At 41.4% G+C, this 27,163-nt stretch overlaps 1 protein-coding gene across 1 annotated transcript in view; it reads left to right on the forward strand.

Annotated features, from left to right (window-relative positions):
• Positions 1-3,906: 3,906 nt before the first annotated feature.
• Positions 3,907-27,163, forward strand: part of aebp1a (AE binding protein 1a) — a 108,449-nt gene continuing 85,192 nt past the window's right edge. Inside the window, exons 1-6 of the mRNA XM_063013685.1 lie at positions 3,907-4,156; positions 6,950-7,231; positions 8,972-9,052; positions 9,141-9,230; positions 9,444-9,500; positions 9,613-9,672. Of these exons, the coding sequence (XP_062869755.1) occupies positions 3,907-4,156; positions 6,950-7,231; positions 8,972-9,052; positions 9,141-9,230; positions 9,444-9,500; positions 9,613-9,672 (820 nt within the window). The remainder of the gene's footprint in view (positions 4,157-6,949; positions 7,232-8,971; positions 9,053-9,140; positions 9,231-9,443; positions 9,501-9,612; positions 9,673-27,163) is intronic.

The raw sequence follows: 27,163 nt of genomic DNA on the forward strand, positions 1-27,163 counted from the left end.
GTGCAAAATTTTGGATACTTACTTGTAAGCTCTCAGCACTGAGTTTTTAAACCTTGTGCTAAAACTCAACAGCCATGAGCTACTTTAAGCAACTGTCTAATAATATGAAAATGAAGCCAATTGATAGGGTAATCTATTTAAATATATTAGAGCTTTTCTTGAATGTAAATTCTTCTATCTAAAATGTCTCCTTAAAAACTGGCAGTTAGAGAAAACTATAATAATCACAGCAAGACCTAAAATACTAATAAAACTCCCAGAACTAACTGTTTGTATGCTGTCCATGAAGGCAAAACAAAATTCCCAAAGACAGTAAAGGATCTGCAGGAAGGTTAAGCTGAGTCATGACTGGTGGTGCACACTTTCACTGTGCAGCATTGTTTGCAAAAACATAATCTGCATGAAAGATCATCAGAAAATACTGCTGTAAAGCTCATATACATGAAAACAGAATTGCAAATAAGAGTCCAGCCATTACCCTTGTCCGTGTTTTAGTGAAACAGAGACAGAATTACAATAAAGCAAGTCTGAAATAAATCCAGAAGGGCCACATCTGTCTTCAATCTGGCATGTGGTTTAAATTACATTCAGATGTCTGCCAGCACCAGTGACATATCTTTGCACAACTTTCCATAGTTCCATAGTCCAAAGAATACCATAAGGATTGAATATTGGTCAATTTACTGTGTGCCAGTAAAGCAATAATGTGCTTCTTTTCCCATACCAAGCACAAATATTCACAATGAGAATGAATAATTTACTATTGACCCAAAGTGCTGGTACTGCTTGATGTGGTATTTTATTCATTAGTCAAATATATTTACATGTATGGCATTTAGCAAATGCTGTATCCCATGAGACTTACAATTGTGATTGTATATAGTGAAAGCAGTTGGGGTAAGGGGGCGGCACAGTGGCTAAGTAGCACTGTCGCCTCACAGCAAGAAGGTCCTGGGTTTGATTCCCAGGTGTGGAGTTTGCATGTTCTCCCCGTGTCTGCATGGGTTTTCTCTGGGCACTCCGGTTTCCTCCCACAGTCCATGAATTGCATTATGGGTTATGTCACATTTGAGCTTATAAAACACTGTTAATAACTAGGAACACTCACTAGAGAAAAAAACATCAAATTTAAACATTTTAAGTCTGACCTCAAAACCTGAATAATATCTTAGTAAAAAAACTTTCTAGCAGAAGCCATCAGGGTTTTGAAGTTTTCATTTTATTGTGACAGGCATATTTAGTGTCTGTGGTGATTTAACTGGCAATGTTCTGTGCAGTGATTTGTAGTTTGCAGCTGTGGTAAGCTGCTGACAGTGTAAAAAGTAAGAGTTGAAGCAAAAGTTTATGAATTCTTCTAATTAATTAATTTCATAATTAATTTCTTATATAATTGGAATAGACTCCGTCTTTACTAATTACATTACATTCAAATATTTACAGCCCAGTCTTAGCCAACAGCATTCTTTAAAAGTAAAGGGTTAAACTTTATGAAATAAAACTAAAGATGTGGGTTACTATTGGTGAAGTTACTTCACACCAAAACCAAACTTCATACTAACAGTGAAGCATGGTGTAGGTAGCATCACAAGCATTTATCACTTCTTTTTTCTTTGGTAACCATTTCAACCTCTTCAGCATTTACTAAACCATTCACCAACTCACACATTTACAGCAGCAAATCTACTCTCTGTACGTTTTTGAAAGGTGAATGCAAACTGGAGTACTCAGAGGTAAATCCTGCACACACATGAAGAACATACCAAATTTCTCACATACAGTGACTGGTGGTGAGGTTCCAACCCAATACCACAGAACCTACCACACTTTCTTGCCATCATCATTAAAAGTACAGTTGGTTTTATTACACTACATTGCCAGAAGTATGTGACCATAAGTTTGTTAGACATGCTATTCTAAAATGTAGCTCTAACAGCCTCCACTCTTCTCAGAAGGCCTTCCACGAGATGTGTGGGTCTGTGGAGAGCTGTGCTCATTGGGTCAAAAATGCATATGTAAGGTTAGACAAAAAGGCCTGACTTTTAATCAGTGCTCCAATTCATCCCAAAAGTCTTCACTTAGGTTGAGGTTGGGGCTCTACGAAGGCCACTGAAGCTCATTCACACCTAACTCATCAAAACAGGTCCTTATGGACTCCACTTTGTGCACAGGGAAAAGGTCTTTCACAAAAACCTGAACTCTGTTTGTAGAAGGAATATCCACATGCATTCGGCCATGTATTTTTGGTCCATTATATTTTAAGGAAACCCACAATTATCTAATAAGGAGCCAATTTTTGTCTTCAAAGTACACTGTATGGACAAAAGTATTGGCACACCTATACATTACATTACTGGAGCCTTTATGACACTGAGGTCAGGGCTCTGTGAAGGCCAGTCAAGTTCTTTAACACCAAACTCACCCAACCATGCCCTTATGGGCTTTGCTTTGTGCACTTGGGCACAGGAACAGAAAAGGGACTTCCCCAAACTGTTCACACAAGTTGGAAGTATAAAATTGTCCAAAATGTCCTGATATGCTGAAGCATTAAGATTAAGGGCGCCCATAACAACCCCATAGCATTATCTCTCTTTTAACAAACTTTATAGTTGGCAAAATACAGTCAGGCAGGTAACTCCTGGCATTCACCAAACCCAGACTCTTTCATCAGACTGCCAGCTAGAGAAGTGTGATTCACCACTCCACATAACACATTTCAACTGCTCCAGAGTCTAGTGGCGGTGTGCTTTACACTACACCATCTGGCGCTTGCCAATGTGCTTGGTAATGTAAGGCTTGACCATGAAAACAGTTTTTGCACTGATGTTAATGCCTTTGGAAGTTTGGAACTCTGCAGTTCTAGGGCCAGCAGTTGGCGACTATGCACTATGCACCTCAGCATTCAGTGACCCCGCTCTGTAACTCTACATGGTCTGCCACTTTGTGACTGAGTTGCTGTGGTTTTAAAATGCTTCTTAGTAGTGAAGACATTTCATTAACTGATGTGATGCAACGGTGGAATCCTATTAAAGTATCACGTCCAAATTTAGTGAGCTTTTAAGAATGACCCATTCCTTCACAAATAATTGTAAATGCAGACTGCACAGTTAGGTGCTTGATACAAAAACCATTGAAGAGACATGTCCCTACTGGTACATGTAAAATTTGGACTTTAACTGAATGCATTAGTAAAAGAAAGTATATCTTCACTTTTTTACAATATAATGGGACTTTGTGTCTGTAATGTGTCATAATGGAATTTTAATAGCATGAGGTTTCCACTGACTCCAGAACTTTAGGAGACTAGACAGTAGGGGTGACTACTGGAAAAATAAGTGACTAATCCCTACCATCAAAAAAAGGAGCAAATATTTTTCTAATTAAGTTTACAAAGTTTATAAAAGAAACCAGATTATTAATGTGTTGAAACAGCAAATGAATGTAATTAATAAAGAAGAGTTCTAAATCATTTCACCTCACTCCTTGTACTTTCCATCAACCACAAACCCTCCCCCTTCCTCTAGCCCTCCTACCCTTCTCAGAGGCTGATCCTTTTTCCCCAGGACTTGTCTTCCCACACTAACTAGGAGGGGTCTAGCAAAGGAATTTGGCTGAATAAGAACGTGGTTTAGCACTATTGAGCAAAATCGAGTGGACATCAAGTCTTCATGCAACATATTTGAGGACAACCTAGCTTTGCTTTGGATTTTTAGAGCTTACAAATATTTGTACAGGACCATTACATTTTTTTTAACTACTGGACTTCTTATGTAAACTGTTTCCACTTGTGACAGAGCATCTGCTTGCACTTTGACAGGTTTCACAGTAAAAGCAAATATGGATTTGTAAAGCTTTAAGCAACAAGTTATTCTCCATTTCACTGGATAAGCTAAACAGAGAGATTCTGAAATGAAGACCCATGTTTGCTCTCTTTTTTTGTTTGCTCTCTGCTGGATTTTAGCATGCGTTGGGAACGTGACGGGAAATGGCATGGTCATGCCTGTCCAGACCTCAAAGGGGCTCAGAAGACAGGCAGCAGCTGCTGATCAGCAGAAAGATTTACAGTCAGAAAATGTTCAGATGGATGAGCCTGGTGCAGATGTGGAGGCTAGGAGGGACAAACCTAGACATAAGAAGTCACCAGAGGAGGTAATAGCAGGTAAGTAGCATTAGTCTTCAGCTGCTTTCCTTTAGGATTTACAATTTACAACTGCAAGAAAGTTGGACCCCTTTAAAATTACCTGGACGTCATAAACAAACCCATTCTGAATTAAATGGGCTTTAAACTGTATTTTGTCAAACTGAAAGAACTGACACTCGCTTTATCTTAAGTCCTCAGCAAACTAAAATCCCTCTGTTCTTTAACACACCTGATTTGTTTTTCCAGAAAGAGACAGGGTTTGAGGGTGTTGCATGGAAACAATATTATAGTAGCCAAGCTGTAGCTGGTTCTCACAGATGTCTCCGAAAACTGCATGGCCAAGAAAAACATGATGGTTTTACCCCATCCCCAGTCATCCCTCATTCTGTGCGGTATTAGTTGCAGAGGCAGAAATACGTCCACCATTTGTTTTGCGTTGGAGAAGTCACATATATCTACTAAATCAAGGAATTTCAACTGGTAGCCCAGCTTCTGGCACAACTCTGGCTGAATAGTTGTTCACTCTATATGCCAGAAGTGGTAGATTTTGTTTCTCTAAATTCTCTTTGAAGACTCACAGAAAAGTTGTAATGTTCGGTAAAATGCATTAAAAAGCAAAATCTGTGATTTGTTAATTTCACTGAATCTTTACTTAACAAAAAAGAAAACAGTTTTCATGTGGCTAACTTTATTGTATTTTGTAAATATAAATACATTCAGAATTTGATGCTTGTAACACAAATAAGATACCTGCAAAAAAGTTGTCAGACAGAGGCATGTTTAACACTGCGTTCTGTTACCTTTCCTATCAATGAACTAAGAACACTAATTATGGCAGTTTTGTGGAATTTTTTCTCCATTCTTTCTTGATATTAGACTTTAGCTGTTCAACAGTATGTGTTCGCAGTTGTCTGATTTTCCTCTTTATGATGCTTCTGACATTTTCACTAGGAGACAGATCTGAACAGCTGACAGATTAAGATTTGTCCTAGTTGTCCTGAATGTTTTCACAATGTAATATACAGCAGAGGGTGAAAAAGTTATTATTTTTTTGAGAACCCATCATTGCTTGTAAAGACTGAGCCTTTGGTGGATTCTTTTTTTACCTGCTTATTGTAGAATGTTTCAAAACACTGTAACTTTTTACTTTTATTTTGCATCTGTCTCAACTCTCAAGGAGTGTTGCAGACATCAAATTTTAAATGTGCTTACATTGAAAACATTGAAAATTAGAAATCAGATTTTTCTTTTTAGTGCATTTTGCAAAATGTTCCAACTTTTTGGAAATGGGGGTTTGTAATTTTGTAATGTGTTTGGGTCATGGTCTTGCTTAAGCCAGGACAAGTGCATGGTAAACAACTTTAAGGTAAACTGGCCTCTTCATTATTCTGTCTGGCCCTAAGAATAATACCGCCACCATCATGCTCGGTAGTGGTTACAGTGTTTTTGGGTTTAACTGCCTCACATTTTCTTCTCCAAACATACCTCTGTCCAAACAACAAGAAAACGCTAGTCAAATCTTTCTTTGTCCATGTGATGGTTAACAGACGTAGGTTATGTTAGAGTAGAAACTTCTTTCTTTAAGAACAGCGTCTAAGTACATGGTAATGTAAACATCACTTTAATGTGGACAAAATGACCTGTGATCCAGCAGTTTTTATTTCATAGCAGATCTGTTTTGGTGTTTTGTTTACAACTGGTAATCATTTTGGTAATCATTTTAAAAATCTAAGTTGTATATTTTCAACCCAGCTATTACAAATTCCCCTAAAACAATTAAATTCAATAAAGTATCTTCTAAGTATAGATGTAGGTCTATTGTTTAGTCACATAAAAAGCATTTGCAGAAATTAATAAAATATCAAGACTGTAATGACATCATTTAATACATTGATGTTAATATGTAAGATGTTGGATATTCTTGCTCAAATCCAAAAAAAGAGTGTCAATAAAGTTTTTTAAACTAAATTTATTATATTGATTAAAATATAATACTATATTAAAGATCTGTACATGTTTTTTTCCACTTTTTTTCCCCCCAATTTTTCCCCCTAATCTAGTCGTGTCCAATTACCCTGATTGCGTCCTCTACATACATCCCCTCTGGCACGTACAGTCAGTACAGACTGCATTTTTCACCTGCATGAGTCGAGTTCGTACACTGACGGGCACTGTGCACGGAGGGCCACATCCCCATCAGCATTATTCCTCAGCCCTGTGCAGGCGCCATCAGTCAGCCAGCACCTATGATTCGACTTTTTACCCTAACCCTATGAACAATAGCCAATTGTTGTTCATGCAGCCGCCCAGCCCAGTCGGAAGGCAGAGCTGAGCTGAACTCTGGTGTGCTAGCGTATTTTTAAAGACTTGGAGGCATTTTTAAAGACTTGGATGCTCATTAAAAAGTAAAATGATCTAAAATAGTAGAAATTTGGTGATGTTGCTAGATCCCCTATGAGTCCTGCAAATTTTTACACAAAAAGCACATGCAGGTGGTAAAACATGAGACATGAAGAAAAATATAAATGACTCTTCGTGTGGTCAGGAGATAGCCTGCAGCCCTTCTCAGTCAGCAAAGGTGTTCTGCAACCAACATAGGTTACAGAAGTACACAGGATACCTGAGGTTATCCAAACTGGGACGATGCAAATGAAAAAATAATACTAATATTGTATATTGTATTCACTCTAGGTTATACAATTTTCACAAGTCAAAACATTAAATATATGCTTTTAAGAATTTTGATGCAACATTTGCTTACATGCTTTTTAAGCTACATTTGTTTTTTTTTGTTTTTCTCTTATTCACAAGATAAGGAAAAGGAGGAGGCAGAGAAAGAGACAAAAGAAAAGAAACCAAAAGTCCCCAAGCCCAAACCACCCAAACCAACGAAGAAGCCTAAGCCAACCAAAAAGCCCAAACCTCCAAAGCCAACAAAAAAGCCCAAACCCACAAAAAAACCAAAAGCTCCAAAACCCACCAAGAAGACCAAATCAGTGAAATCCACTGTAGCTTCTGTTGCCATTAGGACAAAAAGCTCTCCAACTAATAAACCAATTCTGATAAAGGAGGAGGAGAAAATTGACATGGATTGTAAGTATTTGCCAACACTGAGAAGTGAACTTCCTTTACCTATTTATTGACATGACAGCTCATTTTTGAGTGTGTTATTGCAGTAAATGCTGTATAATGCCAGAGAAGAGAACAAAATAAAGAATAAACCATTGACAATAAAGGGGTTGAACTTTACTCCCAAGAATCAACATGGTGGCATAAACTGTAAACTAGTGTAATTATATCACTAAGCTACGCCTGTAGAAAATACTTGGTGCCTGTTCCTCCATATGTGTTATACGTAGCTCTTGGTTGGAATCTGCCACTAGCTGGGAAAAAAAAGAACCTCATTGCTTTAGATGTGTAAGAGTAGTGGTAGTCTGCTGTCATCTTTGGTCAGCATGAATCTCTTGCATGAGGTGGAGGTTGACAACTATGGCACATGTCTCAATTTGTGTATAAACATAAATGGATGAGCCAAAACATTATAACCACTCCCCAAAAATTTGCATGGCAATGTCTGTTTTATGACAATTGTGCATGTGAGCTTAGGGATGGAACCCTATGGGATGATGGTATTTACCCATAGTACACATGTTAAATGCAGCAGATATGATCAGGCATGAAGACTGAAGTGACTCTGATGAGGGCCAAATCAAAATGGCCAGATAATTGGGTTGAAGTGTCTCCAAAACAGTAAGGTCCGAGCAGGAACAAGCCACAAACCACCAGCAGATTATTGGGTGGCCTAATTTCTAAATCTTACAAAGCATATTAGCCAGGTAATGTTTTTTTGTTTGTTTGTTTATTAGGATTTTAACGTCATGTACAGTAGTTACTCATTTCACAAGGTTCATCAGTTCACAAGGTTATATCAAACACATTCATGGACAATTTAGTGTCTCCAATTCACCTCACTTGCATGTTTTTGGACTGTGGGAGGAAACCGGAGCGCCCGGAGGAAACCCACACAGACACGGGGAGAACATACAAACTTCTCACAGAAAGGACCCAGACCACCCCACCTGGGATCGAACCCAAGACCTTCTTGCTGTGAGGCGACAGTGCTACCCACTGAGCCACCATGCCGCCCCACCAGGTAATGCCATCCCTACTAAAAATACTGAACAATGACCTGCTCCCCTCTGACTGCAAGTTTAAATATGAAGCAGTGACCCACAGTGTAAAAGCAACCATATTGGTGTTTAAAATCAAGAAACTTTACTTCTTTGAGTGGCCTGATCCTAACCCTATTACAAAATTGTAGTGAGACCTCAAAATTGCTGTAAATTATCACTATCAACTAATGTGCAGAACTTGATAAAGAGAAAATTTGGTCAAAAATAAGAGGCTGAAACTATTTTATCACACGTTTAGATTGTGCTGACAATTAACTGACGTATCAAAAAATGTTACTGGCTGTAAAGCTGCCAAAGATGTCTCAACCAAGTTCAAAATTGATTGAAAAAAAGCTGTGACAATCATTTACTAGATGTGTGATGAACACTTTTTCAATGCAGTATTTGTTGAAAGTGTATAGCTATTTTTATTCTTGGTATTAATTTCATACTATAATAGATTCTAACAAACAGTAAATCCTAACAGTCAAAGGATTTACCAAAATTTACTGTTCAGCTTAAGTAGTCTGTGTAAACAAACCCATAATTCATCTCATTTCCACCCTGGCAAATATTGTTCCTTTTAAGATATTCCAAACCCTGGTTTTGCTGACACAAGGTCTTGTTTCGTTTTCTTTAAAGCTTTTTTATCCTCCCACAGACATTCCCACCAAAAAAGAAGATCCAGTGCCGACAGCTAAAGCTTCAAAAGAACATGACTCAGATTACTGGGATGCCAGATGTAGGTTTGAAACTGATTCCAAACCCATGATTAGTAGATAAGCAATGGGCACACTGCTGAACTCTTTTATCGTTCATCTTCCCAATAGATGAGGTACCAGAGCCTGACCTTTTGTCTAAAGGCAAGGAGGATGTCGCTACCACCACTGAGGATCCGAGTATATATTTACCCATCCCAGGTAATCCAAGGATAATTTGCTCTAATTGTGTAGTGTAGGATTGAACATTTTATGAATAAAAACCTACAAGTAAAAAGAAGATTGCTTAAGGAATAAACAACACTCACACAAATGTGATAAGGCAATTAGTGGTAAAACATACCAGATGTTTTCCTGAGCCTTTGGATTATTTTATTTTTGGTAATCTCTTATTTATTTTATTTGTTTGCACAGAGGAGACCGCAACCACGCCAGTTGTCCCCTTGTTTGAAGAATATGAATACCCTGACTGTACGTTTGCTCCATGTATTTCAGACAGCCCTTGTTATATCTTTTTGTTTATTATAAAGCATTCCTTGATTGTGCATGTTTGATTTAATCTCATCATTTTCTATGTAATTAGTGGCAGCAAAGAAGATGGAGGAGGAGAGAGAAGGAAAACGGAAAGAAAAGGAGGAAAAAGGTCTCAAACAAATTATCTCCTTTTGCAGTCTGTTTTACTGCTGACTTTTACTTTAGGTCCACATTTCTCCTGGGTGGTCTGGGTGTTTTTGTTATGTAAGACTCCTGAAATGCTAGGTTATAATCATTTGGCCTACCTTTTGTTCATGATCACTGCCAGTTACTTAATAATGCTATGCTGCCTGTGAGTACACTAAAAGTATGCGGACATTCCTTTTAACCATTTGGTTTGGTTGTTTTGACCACACACAATGCTAATTTGCAAACTAGTGTAGTCTGCAACTATTTACTCTTCACCGGAAAATGCTGGCAGAAAAACAGGCTTAGCTTCTTTCAGCATGAGACATTATGTTCCAAGAGTATGGAGCGAAAGAATAAAAGAATACACAGCTATAAATAAAGTAATTACCGATCCATCTGTCTAGGGGCACTGTAACCCTGCTTAATGCTAGACGAATACCCATATACAGTGTATCACAAAAGTGAGTACACCCCTCACATTTTTGCAAATATTTCATTATATCTTTTCATGGGACAACACTATAGACATGAAACTTGGATATAACTTAGAGTAGTCAGTGTACAACTTGTATAGCAGTGTAGATTTACTGTCTTCTGAAAATAACTCAACACACAGCCATTAATGTCTAAATAGCTGGCAACATAAGTGAGTACACCCCACAGTGAACATGTCCAAATTGTGCCCAAAGTGTCAATATTTTGTGTGACCACCATTATTATCACTGCCTTAACCCTCCTGGGCATGGAATTCACCAGAGCTGCACAGGTTGCTACTGGAATCCTCTTCCACTCCTCCATGATGACATCACGGAGCTGGTGGATGTTAGACACCTTGAACTCCTCCACCTTCCACTTGAGGATGCGCCACAGGTGCTCAATTGGGTTTAGTCCATCACCTTTACCTTCAGCTTCCTCAGCAATGCAGTTGTCATCTTGGAGGTTGTGTTTGGGGTCGTTATCCTGTTGGAAAACTGCCATGAGGCCCAGTTTTCGAAGGGAGGGGATCATGCTCTGTTTCAGAATGTCACAGTACATGTTGGAATTCATGTTTCCCTCAATGAACTGCAGCTCCCCAGTGCCAGCAACACTCATGCAGCCCAAGACCATGATGCTACCACCACCATGCTTGACTGTAGGCAAGATACAGTTGTCTTGGTACTTCTCACCAGGGCACCGCCACACATGCTGGACACCATCTGAGCCAAACAAGTTTATCTTGGTCTCGTCAGACCACAGGGCATTCCAGTAATCCATGTTCTTGGACTGCTTGTCTTCAGCAAACTGTTTGTGGGTTTTCTTGTGCGTCAGCTTCCTTCTGGGATGACGACCATGCAGACCGAGTTGATGCAGTGTGCGGCGTATGGTCTGAGCACTGACAGGCTGACCTCCCACGTCTTCAACCTCTGCAGCAATGCTGGCAGCACTCATGTGTCTATTTTTTAAAGCCAACCTCTGGATATGACGCCGAACACGTGGACTTAACTTCTTTGGTCGACCCTGGCGAAGCCTGTTCCGAGTGGAACCTGTCCTGGAAAACCGCTGTATGACCTTGGCCACCATGCTGTAGCTCAGTTTCAGGGTGTTAGCAATCTTCTTATAGCCCAGGCCATCTTTGTGGAGAGCAACAATTCTATTTCTCACATCCTCAGAGAGTTCTTTGCCATGAGGTGCCATGTTGAATATCCAGTGGCCAGTATGAGAGAATTGTACCCAAAACACCAAATTTAACAGCCCTGCTCCCCATTTACACCTGGGACCTTGACACATGACACCAGGGAGGGACAACGACACATTTGGGCACAATTTGGACATGTTCACTGTGGGGTGTACTCACTTATGTTGCCAGCTATTTAGACATTAATGGCTGTGTGTTGAGTTATTTTCAGAAGACAGTAAATCTACACTGCTATACAAGTTGTACACTGACTACTCTAAGTTATATCCAAGTTTCATGTCTATAGTGTTGTCCCATGAAAAGATATAATGAAATATTTGCAGAAATGTGAGGGGTGTACTCACTTTTGTGATACACTGTATATATATATATATATATATAGTTGAAATAAATCAACTTTTTCATGATATTCTAATTTTATGACCAGCACCAATATATATAATTCCATTCAAAAAGTGAAACTTGTATATTATATTCATTCATTACACACAGACTGATATATTTCAAATGTTTATTTATTTTAATGTTGATGATTGTAACTGGCAACTAATGAAAACCCCAAATTCAGTATCTCAGAAAATTAGAATATTGTGACAAGGTACATTTACATTTACATTTTCAGCAGACGCTTTTATCCAAAGCGACTTACACAATGAGCTGAACACGATGAGCAATTGAGGGTTAAGGGTCTTGCTCAGGGACCCAACAGTGGCAACTTGGTGGTGGTGGGGCTTGAACCGGCAACCTTTTGTGTACTAGTCCAGTACCTTAACCACTGAGCTATCACCGGCCCTAACTTAGCCCTAACCCCAATATTGTAACCCTAGGTACAATATTGAAGACACCTGGTGCCACACTCATCAATCAGCTAATTAACTCAAAACACCTGCATAGGCCTTTAAATGGTCTCTCAGTCTAGTTCTGTAGGCTACACAATCATGGGGAAGACTGCTGACTTGACAGTTGTCCAAAAGACGACCATTGACACCTTGCACAAGGAGGGCAAGACACAAAAGGTCATTGCTAAAGAGGCTGGCTGTTCACAGAGCTCTGTGTCCAAGCACATTAATAGAGAGGCGAAGGGAAGGAAAAGATGTGGTAGAAAAAAGTGTACAAGCAATAGGGATAACCGCACCCTGGAGAGGATTGTGAAACAAAACCCATTCAAAAATGTGGGGGAGATTCACAAAGAGTGGACTGCAGCTGGAGTCAGTGCTTCAAGAACCACCACGCACAGACGTATGCAAGACATGGGTTTCAGCTGTCGCATTCCTTGTGTCAAGCCACTCTTGAACAAGAGACAGCGTCAGAAGCTTCTCGTCTGGGCTAAAGACAAAAAGGACTGCTGAGTGGTCCAAAGTTATGTTCTCTGATGAAAGTAAATTTTGCATTACCTTTGGAAATCAAGGTCCCAGAGTCTGGAGGAAGAGAGGAGAGGCACAGAATCCACGTTGCTTGAGGTCCAGTGTAAAGTTTCCACAGTCAGTGATGGTTTGGAGTGCCATGTCATCTGCTGGTGTTGGTCCACTGTGTTTTCTGAGGTCCAAGGTCAACGCAGCCGTCTACCAGGAAGTTTTAGAGCACTTCATGCTTCCTGCTGCTGACCAACTTTATGGAGATGCAGATTTCATTTTCCAACAAGACTTGGCACCTGCACACAGTGCCAAAGCTACCAGTACCTGGTTTAAGGACCATGGTATCCCTGTTCTTAATTGGCCAGCAAACTCGCCTGACCTTAACCCCATAGAAAATCTATGGGGTATTGTGAAGAGGAAGATGCGATACGCCAGACCCAACAATTCAGAAGAGCTGAAGGCCACTATCAGATATATTATGGCAAGCCAAACAGGAAATATATAGCTAACGCTGATATATATGGAATGAAACTCTATATATATATATATACAGGGGTTGGACAAAATAACTGAAACACCTGGTTTTAGACCACAATAATTTATTAGTATGGTGTAGGGCCTCCTTTTGCGGCCAATACAGCGTCAATTCGTCTTGGAAATGACATATACAAGTCCTGCACAGTGGTCAGAGGAATTTTAAGCGATTCTTGCAGGATAGTGGCCAGGTCACTACGTGATGCTGGTGGAGGAAAACGTTTCCTGACTCGCTTCTCCTAAACACCCCAAAGTGGCTCAATAATATTTAGATCTGGTGACTGTGCAGGCCATGGGAGATGTTCAACTTCACTTTCATGTTCATCAAACCAATCTTTCACCAGTCTTGCTGTGTGTATTGGTGCATTGTCATCCTGATACACGGCACCGCCATTGGATGCACATGGTCCTCCAGAATGGTTCGGTAGTCCTTGGCAGTGACGCGCCCATCTAGCACAAGTATTGGGCCAAGGGAATGCCATGATATGGCAGCCCAAACCATCACTGATCCCCCCCCATGCTTCACTCTGGGCATACAACAGTCTGGGTGGTACGCTTCTTTGGGGCTTCTCCACACCGTAACTCTCCCGGATGTGGGGAAAACAGTAAAGGTGGACTCATCAGAGAACAATACATGTTTCACATTGTCCACAGCCCAAGATTTGCGCTCCTTGCACCATTGAAACCGACGTTTGGCATTGGCACGAGTGACCAAAGGTTTGGCTATAGAAGCCCGGCCGTGTATATTGACTCCCGACGGACAGTTCTGGTGGAAACAGGAGAGTTGAGGTGCACATTTAATTCTGCCGTGATTTGGGCAGCCGTGGTTTTATGTTTTTTTGGATACAATCCGGGTTAGCACCCGAACATCCCTTTCAGACAGCTTCCTCTTGCGTCCACAGTTAATCCTGTTGGATGTGGTTTGTCCTTCTTGGTGGTATGCTGACATTACCCTGGATACCGTGGCTCTTGATACATCACAAAGACTTGCTGTCTTGGTCACAGATGCGCCAGCAAGACGTGCACCAACAATTTGTCCTCTTTTGAACTCTGGTATGTCACCCATAATGTTGTGTGCATTGCAATATTTTGAGCAAAACTGTGCTCTTACCCTGCTAATTGAACCTTCACACTCTGCTCTTACTGGTGCAATGTGCAATTAATGAAGATTGGCCACCAGACTGGTCCAATTTAGCCATGAAACCTCCCACACTAAAATGACAGGTGTTTCAGTTATTTTGTCCAACCCCTGTATATATATATATATATATACAGTGTATCACAAAAGTGAGTACACCCCTCACATTTCTGCAAATATTTTATTATATCTTTTCATGGGACAACACTATAGAAATAAAACTTGGATATAACTTAGAGTAGTCAGTGTACAACTTGTATAGCAGTGTAGATTTACTGTCTTCTGAAAATAACTCAACACACAGACATTAATGTCTAAATGGCTGGCAACATAAGTGAGTACACCCCACAGTGAACATGTCCAAATTGTGCCCAAAGTGTCAATATTTTGTGTGACCACCATTATTATCCAGCACTGCCTTAACCCTCCTGGGCATGGAATTCACCAGAGCTGCACAGGTTGCTACTGGAATCCTCTTCCACTCCTCCATGATGACATCACGGAGCTGGTGGATGTTAGACACCTTGAACTCCTCCACCTTCCACTTGAGGATGCGCCACAGGTGCTCAATTGGGTTTAGTCCATCACCTTTACCTTCAGCTTCCTCAGCAAGGCAGTTGTCATCTTGGAGGTTGTGTTTGGGGTCGTTATCCTGTTGGAAAACTGCCATGAGGCCCAGTTTTCGAAGGGAGGGGATCATGCTCTGTTTCAGAATGTCAAAGTACATGTTGGAATTCATGTTTCCCTCAATGAACTGCAGCTCCCCAGTGCCAGCAACACTCATGCAGCCCAAGACCATGATGCTACCACCACCATGCTTGACTGTAGGCAAGATACAGTTGTCTTGATACTTCTCACCAGGGCGCCGCCACACATGCTGGACACCATCTGAGCCAAACAAGTTTATCTTGGTCTCGTCAGACCACAGGGCATTCCAGTAATCCATGTTCTTGGACTGCTTGTCTTCAGCAAACTGTTTGCGGGCTTTCTTGTGCGTCAGCTTCCTTCTGGGATGACGACCATGCAGACCGAGTTGATGCAGTGTGCGGCGTATGGTCTGAGCACTGACAGGCTGACCTCCCACGTCTTCAACCTCTGCAGCAATGCTGGCAGCACTCATGTGTCTATTTTTTAAAGCCAACCTCTGGATATGACGCCGAACACGTGGACTCAACTTCTTTGGTCGACCCTGGCGAAGCCTGTTCCGAGTGGAACCTGTCCTGGAAAACCGCTGTATGACCTTGGCCACCATGCTGTAGCTCAGTTTCAGGGTGTTAGCAATCTTCTTATAGCCCAGGCCATCTTTGTGGAGAGCAACAATTCTATTTCTCACATCCTCAGAGAGTTCTTTGCCATGAGGTGCCATGTTGAATATCCAGTGGCCAGTATGAGAGAATTGTACCCAAAACACCAAATTTAACAGCCCTGCTCCCCATTTACACCTGGAACCTTGACACATGACACCAGGGAGGGACAACGACACATTTGGGCACAATTTGGACATGTTGACTGTGGGGTGTACTCACTTATGTTGCCAGCTATTTAGACATTAATGGCTGTGTGTTGAGTTATTTTCAGAAGACAGTAAATCTACACTGCTATACAAGCTGTACACTGACTACTCTAAGGTATATTCAAGTTTCATGTCTATAGTGTTGTCCCATGAAAAGATATAATGAAATATTTGCAGAAATGTGAGGGGTGTACTCACTTTTGTGATACACTGTATATATATATATATATATATATATATATATATATATATATATATATATATATATATATAATGAAACTTTATATATATATATAATGAAACTTGATATATATATACTGTATATACAGTGTATCACAAAAGTGAGTACACCCCTCACATTTCTGCAAATATTTTATTATATCTTTTCATGGGACAACACTATAGACATGAAACTTGGATATAACTTAGAGTAGTCAGTGTACAACTTGTATAGCAGTGTAGATTTACTGTCTTCTGAAAATAACTCAACACACAGACATTAATGTCTAAATAGCTGGCAACATAAGTGAGTACACCCCACAGTGAACATGTCCAAATTGTGCCCAAAGTGTCAATATTTTGTGTGACCATCATTATTATCCAGCACTGCCTTAACCCTCCTGGGCATGGAATTCACCAGAGCTGCACAGGTTGCTACTGGAATCCTCTTCCACTCCTCCATGATAACATCACGGAGCTGGTGGATGTTAGACACCTTGAACTCCTCCACCTTCCACTTGAGGATGCGCCACAGGTGCTCAATTGGGTTTAGTCCATCACCTTTACCTTCAGCTTCCTCAGCAAGGCAGTTGTCATCTTGGAGGTTGTGTTTGGGGTCGTTATCCTGTTGGAAAACTGCCATGAGGCCCAGTTTTCGAAGGGAGGGGATCATGCTCTGTTTCAGAATGTCACAGTACATGTTGGAATTCATGTTTCCCTCAATGAACTGCAGCTCCCCAGTGCCAGCAGCACTCATGCAGCCCAAGACCATGATGCTACCACCACCATGCTTGACTGTAGGCAAGATACAGTTGTCTTGGTACTTCTCACCAGGGCGCCGCCACACATGCTGGACACCATCTGAGCCAAACAAGTTTATCTTGGTCTCGTCAGACCACAGGGCATTCCAGTAATCCATGTTCTTGGACTGCTTGTCTTCAGCAAACTGTTTGCTGGCTTTCTTGTGCGTCAGCTTCCTTCTGGGATGACGACCATGCAGACCGAGTTGAGGCAGTGTGCGGCGTATGGTCTGAGCACTGACAGGCTGACCTCCCACGTCTTCAACCTCTGCAGCAATGCTGGCAGCACTCATGTGTCTATTTTTTAAAGCCAACCTCTGGATATGACACCGAACACGTGGACTCAACTTCTTTGGTCGACCCTGGCGAAGCCTGTTCCGAGTGGAACCTGTCCTGGAAAACCGCTGTATGACCTTGGCCACCATGCTGTAGCTCAGTTTCAGGGTGTTAGCAATCTTCTTATAGCCCAGGCCATCTTTGTGGAGAGCAACAATTCTATTTCTCACATCCTCAGAGAGTTCACACACGCGAGACAGATTCATCATGGAGGAGTGGAAGAGGATTCCAGTAGCAACCTGTGCAGCTCTGGTAAATTCCATGCCCAGGAGGGTTAAGGCAGTGCTGGATAATAATGGTGGTCACACACAATATTGACACTTTGGGCACAATTTGGACATGTTCACTGTGGGGTGTACTCACTTATGTTGCCAGCCATTTAGACATTAATGGCTGTGTGTTGAGTTATTTTCAGAAGACAGTAAATCTACACTGCTATACAAGCTGTACACTGACTACTCTAAGTTATATCCAAGTTTCATGTCTATAGTGTTGTCCCATGAAAAGATATAATAAAATATTTGCAGAAATGTGAGGGGTGTACTCACTTTTGTGATACACTGTATATATATATATATATATATATATATATATATATATATATATATACGTATATACTGTATATATATATATATATATATATATATATATATATAATGAAACTCGATATATATAAATTTAAACTTGATATATATAAAATGAAGCTTGATATACACTGCCTGGCCAAAAAAAAGGTCACACCTTCTAATATTCCGCTGGACCGCCTTTAGCTTTGATTACAGCACGCATTCGCTGTGGCATTGTTTCCACAAGCTTCTGCAATGTTACAACATTGATTTCTGTCCAGAGTTGCATTAATTTTTCCCCAAGATCTTGTATTGATGATGGGAGATTTGGACCACTGCGCAAAGTCTTCTCTAGCACATCCCAAAGATTCTCAATGTGGTTCAGGTCTGGACTCTGTGGTGGCCAATCCATGTGTGAAAATGATGTCTCATGCTCCCTAAACCACTCTTTCACAATTTGAGCCCAATGAATCCATTGTCATCTTGGAATATGCCCGTGCCATCAGGGAAGAAAAAAACCATTGATGGAATAACCTGGTCGTTCAGTATATTCAGGTAGTCACCTGACCTCATTCTTTGGGCACATAACGTTGCTGAACCTAGACCTGACCAACTGCAGCAACCCCAGATCATAGCACTGCCCCCACATGCTTGTACAGTAGGCACTAGGCATGATGGGTGCATCACTTCAGCCACCTCTCTTCTTACCCTGATGCGCCCATCACTCTGGAACAGGGTAAATCTGGACTCATCAAACCACATGACCTTCTTCCATTGCTCCAGAGTCCAATCTTTATGCTCCCTAGCAAATTGAAGCCGTTTTTGCCGGTTAGCCTCACTGACAAGTGGTTTTCTTAAGGCTACACAGCTGTTTAGTCCCAATCCCTTGTGTTCCCTTTGCATTGTGCATGTGGAAATGCTCTTACTTTCAATATTAAACATATCCTTGAGTTCTACATTTGATTTCACCAAACGTTTAAGTGATCGCCGATTACCATCATTCAAGATTTTTTTCCGACCACATTCCTTCCTCGAAGATGATGTTTTCCCACTGTCGTTCTGTTAACTTCTCATACATTCCCGTAGCGTCAATGCATTTGCCCGTAGAAGCTGAGTGTCTATTCACTTCAACAGGACTGCATGGAACGTTTTTTTTCATTGCTTCGAAACTCGCCAGCCATTGGATAAATGCCACGATTTTGTCCCGCCCCCGGACGCTGAGCGTCTCTGGGGGTGAATGGAGCTGTGGGTGGGTCTGGACGCGGAGCTTCTGCAAGATGATTGGAGGATCAGTCGAAAGGCTGAATCCCGTTTTGATTGACAGCTATTTTGAGATCTACACCGCCACTTAATCACTGGGAGCTTCAGTCCCATCACGAATTTTGCAAGTGAAGTCGAAAGACAAACTGCAACTCATTTCTTCGATAGGATCACAGGCCATTTTCTTGAAAAGGAACGGAGGGCAGAATTTATGTATAAATAAATTGACAAATTGTATGATGTAAGCCGACAATGAGCTTCCCCTCTTTGAAAGACCAGCAGATTATATACTGTATATATATAATGAAACTTGAATGAAACCAGGGCAGGCCCTAGGACCCCCGATTTTCTCACTGGAGATCGGAAATAAACGTGCAAGAGCAGTAGCGCTTACATGCTTATATTACTGTTTAGACAGTGTATATTAAACACAAGTGTTAAAAAAGTAATAATAATGACGCGTCCTGTTGTCCTGACTTTTGTGTTTGTGACGTGCACATATTTGCTCTACCTGCAAAAAAAATAAACAATGTGGGGAAACGATTTTCGTACTGGACGTTGTAACGTTGTCATGTTAGTTATACAGTTGCCAACCATCCCCTAAAAGTATTGAACTGATACAGGACGCGCTTTGTTCTGTATTTTTATCAATGGGAGAGAAATGCTGCAGATTAGACTGAGACAGGGCGATGTGTATGAAACAGAAGGAAACTGCTGCTACCGTGGGAATAAGAAAGCGTCTGGTTATTATTTTAAGTAGTATTTAAGTTGTGTGTGCAGACATATCAGCATAACCTGTTTATTATTCCAATGTTTAAGTAGCGCAGTGGACAGCGCATCCAGAACCGGGGCTGCATGTCAGTGTGAAGATGGATTATGTAATGATGGATTATATAAACCCTAGTTTTATACTCAAAAGTCAAAACAGGGGTCAGATCATGTCGTCACGTTATTACTATCAATGTGTGTTTGTTTATTATTTGAAACGAAGCTGAAAACTGAAACCTTTTCAATTTTGGGATTTGAAGTGAAAATCTAATGACCAAAGGTACACGTACCCTTTGCTTTGCGCTTGGGGGGTAGTTTTCATTCCATATATATCAAGTTTCATTTTATATATCAAGTTTCATTCCATATATATCAAGTTTCAATTTATATACATTGAGTTTCATTTTATATATATATACATATATATACATATACGTAGATAGAACTTTATTGTCACGTGTAATTGCAACAGGTACAGTTACAGTGAAATTAGCCATCAACCCGTCCAGAACATTCAATATGACAAAGGGGGAGACAGGACGGGAAGACAGGATAAGAAACAAGAAATGATAACACATTGGGAGAGTAGGAGATAAAAAAAAAACCAGCAACCAGATTGTGCTCCCTGAGGAGCACAGTATGATAACACGAAAAAAAGCTCCTTACAGCACACAAGCACATGTAAACATAAGAACATAACATAGTCACACAACGAGCCATGGGTTAGGGATGTTGGAATAGGAAAAGTAACCAACTACAACAAGCAGCCATCCAGCGATTCGCAGCCATATGTTGGTTTCCACCAACCGGCGTGCGCTGCAGACCCGTCCTGCCGCATTGGTGGGATTAAGCTAAGAGTGGAGACGTTGGGTTGGGGGGTTGGGAAAAGTTCTGTCAATCCTCCATTCCTGCAGTAAGCCCAGAATGAAAAACAGTCAGTGAAGGGGGTTAGGTACGTCGCAGCAGGTTCTCTGGAGGAATTTACTTATCAGCGAGGTCGTTGCTGATAACAGGGGAGCCAAGAACAGAAATGACTTGTTGTTTTGTCTGAGCACTAATAAAAATTTAACTCTCAGAAGGAGTGCGTCTCTGGTTCATCTCATTTCGCAAATCCGTTAGTTTCTCCAAGATGGAATCCGTATTGCGACTAATGTTCACAGTCTGAGTTCCAACGGCTCTGCCCACCATCTCAATCAAATTGGGCAGTTTCTGGGGACCTTTGACAACTGACCCAACTCTTTTAATTTCCCGATACAGCAGGGCAAAGCCTAGTCCAATCAGCAAAAACCCCACAATCAAAATTCCGAATAGGTAAACATCCTCTACGTCCTCCAACGAAAGAGGTGCCAGGCACACGACCCTCCACTTCCCCCACGAGTCCATTGCGTATCCTGCCATCTGCGTTCCGTCGGGGCATGTGGGTTCCCCCGAACCCGAGCTTCTCGATGAGAAGATGGTGTCAATAGCATTCAGAGACCATAATTCCATAATTTGTTCTTTGAGGAGCTGTGCTAAGAAAATCTCTGTAGAGTAGAGTAGACGAGACAATACGATACAGGAGAAGCCAAGCAGGGAAGATAAGGGAGGAGGAGGGAAAGCGTCCATCTTCCACGAGAGCGAAGAGAAGAAGTATGTATATACAGTGTATCACAAAAGTGAGTACACCCCTCACATTTCTGCAAATATTTCATTATATCTTTTCATGGGACAACACTATAGACATGAAACTTGGATATAACTTAGAGTAGTCAGTGTACAGCTTGTATAGCAGTGTAGATTTACTGTCTTCTGAAAATAACTCAACACACAGCCATTAATGTCTAAATAGCTGGCAACATAAGTGAGTACACCCCACAGTGAACATGTCCAAATTGTGCCCAAATGTGTCGTTGTCCCTCCCTGGTGTCATGTGTCAAGGTCCCAGGTGTAAATGGGGAGCAGGGCTGTTAAATTTGGTGTTTTGGGTACAATTCTCTAATACTGGCCACTGGATATTCAACATGGCACCTCATGGCAAAGAACTCTCTGAGGATGTGAGAAATAGAATTGTTGCTCTCCACAAAGATGGCCTGGGCTATAAGAAGATTGCTAACACCCTGAAACTGAGCTACAGCATGGTGGCCAAGGTCATACAGCGGTTTTCCAGGACAGGTTCCACTCGGAACAGGCTTCGCCAGGGTCGACCAAAGAAGTTGAGTCCACGTGTTCGGCGTCATATCCAGAGGTTTGCTTTAAAAAATAGACACATGAGTGCTGCCAGCATTGCTGCAGAGGTTGAAGACGTGGGAGGTCAGCCTGTCAGTGCTCAGACCATACGCCGCACACTGCATCAACTCGGTCTGCATGGTCGTCATCCCAGAAGGAAGCTGACGCACAAGACAGCCCGCAAACAGTTTGCTGAAGACAAGCAGTCCAAGAACATAGATTACTGGAATGCCCTGTGGTCTGACGAGACCAAGATAAACTTGTTTGGCTCAGATGGTGTCCAGCATGTGTGGCGGCGCCCTGGTGAGAAGTACCAAGACAACTGTATCTTGCCTACAGTCAAGCATGGTGGTGGTAGCATCATGGTCTTGGGCTGCATGAGTGTTGCTGGCACTGGGGAGCTGCAGTTCATTGAGGGAAACATGAATTCCAACATGTACTGTGACATTCTGAAACAGAGCATGATCCCCTCCCTTCGAAAACTGGGCCTCATGGCAGTTTTCCAACAGGATAACGACCCCAAACACAACCTCCAAGATGACAACTGCCTTGCTGAGGAAGCTGAAGGTAAAGGTGATGGACTAAACCCAATTGAGCACCTGTGGCGCATCCTCAAGTGGAAGGTGGAGGAGTTCAAGGTGTCTAACATCCACCAGCTCCGTGATGTCATCATGGAGGAGTGGAAGAGGATTCCAGTAGCAACCTGTGCAGCTCTGGTGAATTCCATGCCCAGGAGGGTTAAGGCAGTGCTGGATAATAATGGTGGTCACACAAAATATTGACACTTTGGGCACAATTTGGACATGTTCACTGTGGGGTGTACTCACTTATGTTGCCAGCTATTTAGACATTAATGGCTGTGTGTTGAGTTATTTTCAGAAGACAGTAAATCTACACTGCTATACAAGTTGTACACTGACTACTCTAAGTTATATCCAAGTTGTATCTCTATAGTGTTGTCCCATGAAAAGATATAATAAAATATTTGCAAAAATGTGAGGGGTGTACTCACTTTTGTGATACACTGTATATATATATATATTGGTGCTGGTCACAAAATTAGAATATCATGAAAAAGTTGATTTATTTCAGTAATTCCATTCAAAAAGTGAAACTTGTATATTATATTCATTCATTATACACAGACTGATATATTTCAAATGTTTATTTCTTTTAATGTTGATGATTATAACTGACAACTAATGAAAACCCCAAATTCAGTATCTCAGAAAATTAGAATATTACTTAAGACCAATACAAAAAAAAGATTTTTAGAAATGTTGGCCAACTGAAAAGTATGAACATGAAAAGTATGAGCATGTACAGCACTCAGTACTTAGTTGGGGCTCCTTTTGCCTGGATTACTGCAGCAATGCGGCGTGGCATGGAGTCGCTCAGTCTGTGGCGCTGCTCAGGTGTTATGAGAGCCCAGGTTGCTCCGATAGTGGCCTTCAGCTCTTCTGAATTGTTGGGTCTGGCGTATCGCATCTTCCTCTTCACAGTACCCCATAGATTTTCTATGGGGTTAAGGTCAGGTGAATTTGCTGGCCAATTAAGAACAGGGATACCATGGTCCTTAAACCATGTACTGGTAGCTTTGGCACTGTGTGCAGGTGCCAAGTCCTGTTGGAAAATGAAATCTGCATCTCCATAAAGTTGGTCAGCAGCAGGAAGCATAAAGTGCTCTAAAACTTCCTGGTAGACGGCTGCGTTGACCTTGGACCTCAGAAAACACAGTGGACAAACACCAGCAGATGACATGGCACTCCAAACCATCACTGACTGTGGTAACTTTTACCTCTTTAGCAATGACCTTTTGTGTCTTGCCCTCCTTGTGCAAGGTGTCAATGGTCGTCTTTTGGACAACTGTCAAGTCAGCAGTCTTCCCCATGATTGTGTAGCCTACAGAGCTAGACTGAGAGACCATTTAAAGGCCTATGCAGGTGTTTTGAGTTAATTAGCTGATTAGAGTGTGGCACCAGGTGTCTTCAATATTGTACCTCGTCACAATATTCTAATTTTCTGAGATACTGAATTTGGGGTTTTCATTAGTTGTCAGTTATAATCATCAACATTAAAAGAAATAAACATTTAAAATATATCAGTCTGTGTGTAATGAATGAATATAATATACAAGTTTCACTTTTTGAATGGAATTACTGAAATAAATCAACTTTTTCATGATATTCTAATTTTATGACCAGCACCAGTATATATCGAGTTTCATTATATACAGTGTATCACAAAAGTGAGTACACCCCTCACATTTCTGCAAATATTTTATTATATCTTTTCATGGGACAACACTATAGACATGAAACTTGGATATAAGTTAGAGTAGTCAGTGTACAACTTTTATAGCAGTGTAGATTTACTGTCTTCTGAAAATAACTCAACACACACCCATTAATGTCTAAATGGCTGGCAACATAAGTGAGTACACCCCACAGTGAACATGTCCAAATTGTGCCCAAAGTGTCAATATTTTGTGTGACCACCATTATTAGCACTGCCTTAACCCTCCTGGGCATGGAATTCACCAAAGCTGCACAGGTTGCTACTGGAATCCTCTTCCACTCCTCCATGATGACATCACGGAGCTGGTGGATGTTAGACACCTTGAACTCCTCCACCTTCCACTTGAGGATGCGCCACAGGTGCTCAATTGGGTTTAGTCCATCACCCTTACCTTCAGCTTCCTCAGCAAGGCAGTTGTCATCTTGGAGGTTGTGTTTGGGGTCGTTATCCTGTTGGAAAACTGCCATGAGACCCAGTTTTCGAAGGGAGGGGATCATGCTCTGTTTCAGAATGTCACAGTACATGTTGGAATTCATGTTTCCCTCAATGAACTGCAGCTCCCCAGTGCCAGCAACACTCATGCGGCCCAAGACCATGATGCTACCACCACCATGCTTGACTGTAGGCAAGATACAGTTGTCTTGGTACTTCTCACCAGGGCGCCGCCACACATGCTGGACACCATCTGAGCCAAACAAGTTTATCTTGGTCTCGTCAGACCACAGGGCATTCCAGTAATCCATGTTCTTGGACTGCATGTCTTCAGCAAACTGTTTGCTGGCTTTCTTGTGCGTCAGCTTCCTTCTGGGATGACGACCATGCAGACCGAGTTGATGCAGTGTGCGGCGTATGGTCTGAGCACTGACAGGCTGACCTCCCACGTCTTCAACCTCTGCAGCAATGCTGGCAGCACTCATGTGTCTATTTTTTAAAGCCAACCTCTGGATATGACGCCAAACACGTGGACTCAACTTCTTTGGTCGACCCTGGCGAAGCCTGTTCCGAGTGGAACCTGTCCTGGAAAACCGCTGTATGACCTTGGCCACCATGCTGTAGCTCAGTTTCAGGGTGTTAGCAATCTTCTTATAGCCCAGGCCATCTTTGTGGAGAGCAACAATTCTATTTCTCACATCCTCAGAGAGTTCTTTGCCATGAGGTGCCATGTTGAATATCCAGTGGCCAGTATGAGAGAATTGTACCCAAAACACCAAATTTAACAGCCCTGCTCCCCATTTACACCTGGGACCTTGACACATGACACCAGGGAGGGACAACGACACATTTGGGCACAATTTGGACATGTTCACTGTGGGGTGTACTCACTTATGTTGCCAGCTATTTAGACATTAATGGCTGTGTGTTGAGTTATTTTCAGAAGACAGTAAATCTACACTGCTATACAAGTTGTACACTGACTACTCTAAGTTATATCCAAGTTTCATGTCTATAGTGTTGTCCCATGAAAAGATATAATGAAATATTTGCAGAAATGTAAGGGGTGTACTCACTTTTGTGATACACTGTATATATATATCAAGTTTCATTCCTAATATATCAAGTTTCATTTTATATATATCAAGTTTCAATTTATATATATCGAGTTTCATTATATATATATACTAATCAGCCGGGCGGCACGGTGGCTCAACGGGTAGCACTGTCGCCTCACAGCAAGAAGGTCCTGGGTTCGATCCCCAGGTGGGGCGGTCCGGGTCCTTTCTGTGTGGAGTTTGCATGTTCTCCCCGTGTCTGCGTGGGTTTACTCCGGGTGCTCCGGTTTCCTCCCACAGTCCAAAGACATGCAAGTGAGGTAAATTGGACACACTAAATTGTCCAGGACTGTGTTCGATATAACCTTGTGAGCTGATGAATCTTGTGTAATGAGTAACTACCGTTCCTGTCATGAATGTAATCAAAGTGTAAATCATGATGTTAAAATCCGAATAAACAAACAAACAAACGAATCAGCCATAACATTAAAACCACCTCACACCAACACACACTGTCTATGTTATCAGCTCCAGTTACCATATAGAAGCACTTTATTTCTACAATTGCTGACTGTAGTCCATCTTTTTCTCTGCATGCTTTGTTAGCCCCCTTTTCATGCTGTTCTTCAATGGGTAGGACCCCCAAAGGACCACAAAAGAGTATTATTTGGGTGGTGGATCATTCTCAACACTGCAGTGACACTGACATGGTGGTGGTGTGTTAGTGTGTGTTGTGCTGGTATGAGTTGATCAGACACAGCTGCGCTGCTGGAGTTTTCAAACACCTCACTGTCACTGCTGTACTGAGAATAGTCCACCAACCAAAAATATATGCAGCCAACAGCGCCCTGTGGGCAGTGTCCTGTGACCACTGATGAAGGTCTAGAAGATGACCAACTCAAACGGCAGCAAAAGATGAGCAATCGTCTCTGTCTTTACATCTACAAGGTAGACCAACTTGGTAGGAGTGTCTAATAGAGTGGACAGTTAGTGGACATGGTATTTAAAAACTCCAGCAGCGCTGCTGTGTTTGATCCACTCATGCCAGAACTAAAAAGTGCTCCTATATGATAAGTGGAGCTGATAAAATGAACAGTGTAGAAACAAGGTGGTTGTAATGTTATGGCTGATCAATATATATGTATATATATATATATATATATATATATATATACAGTGTATCACAAAAGTGAGTACACCCCTCACATTTCTGCAAATATTTCATTATATCTTTTCATGGGACAACACTATAGACATGAAACTTGGATATAACTTAGAGTAGTCAGTGTACAGCTTGTATAGCAGTGTAAATTT

This window comes from Trichomycterus rosablanca, chromosome 18 (genome assembly GCF_030014385.1).
Source record: "Trichomycterus rosablanca isolate fTriRos1 chromosome 18, fTriRos1.hap1, whole genome shotgun sequence".
Lineage (NCBI taxonomy): Eukaryota > Metazoa > Chordata > Actinopteri > Siluriformes > Trichomycteridae > Trichomycterus > Trichomycterus rosablanca.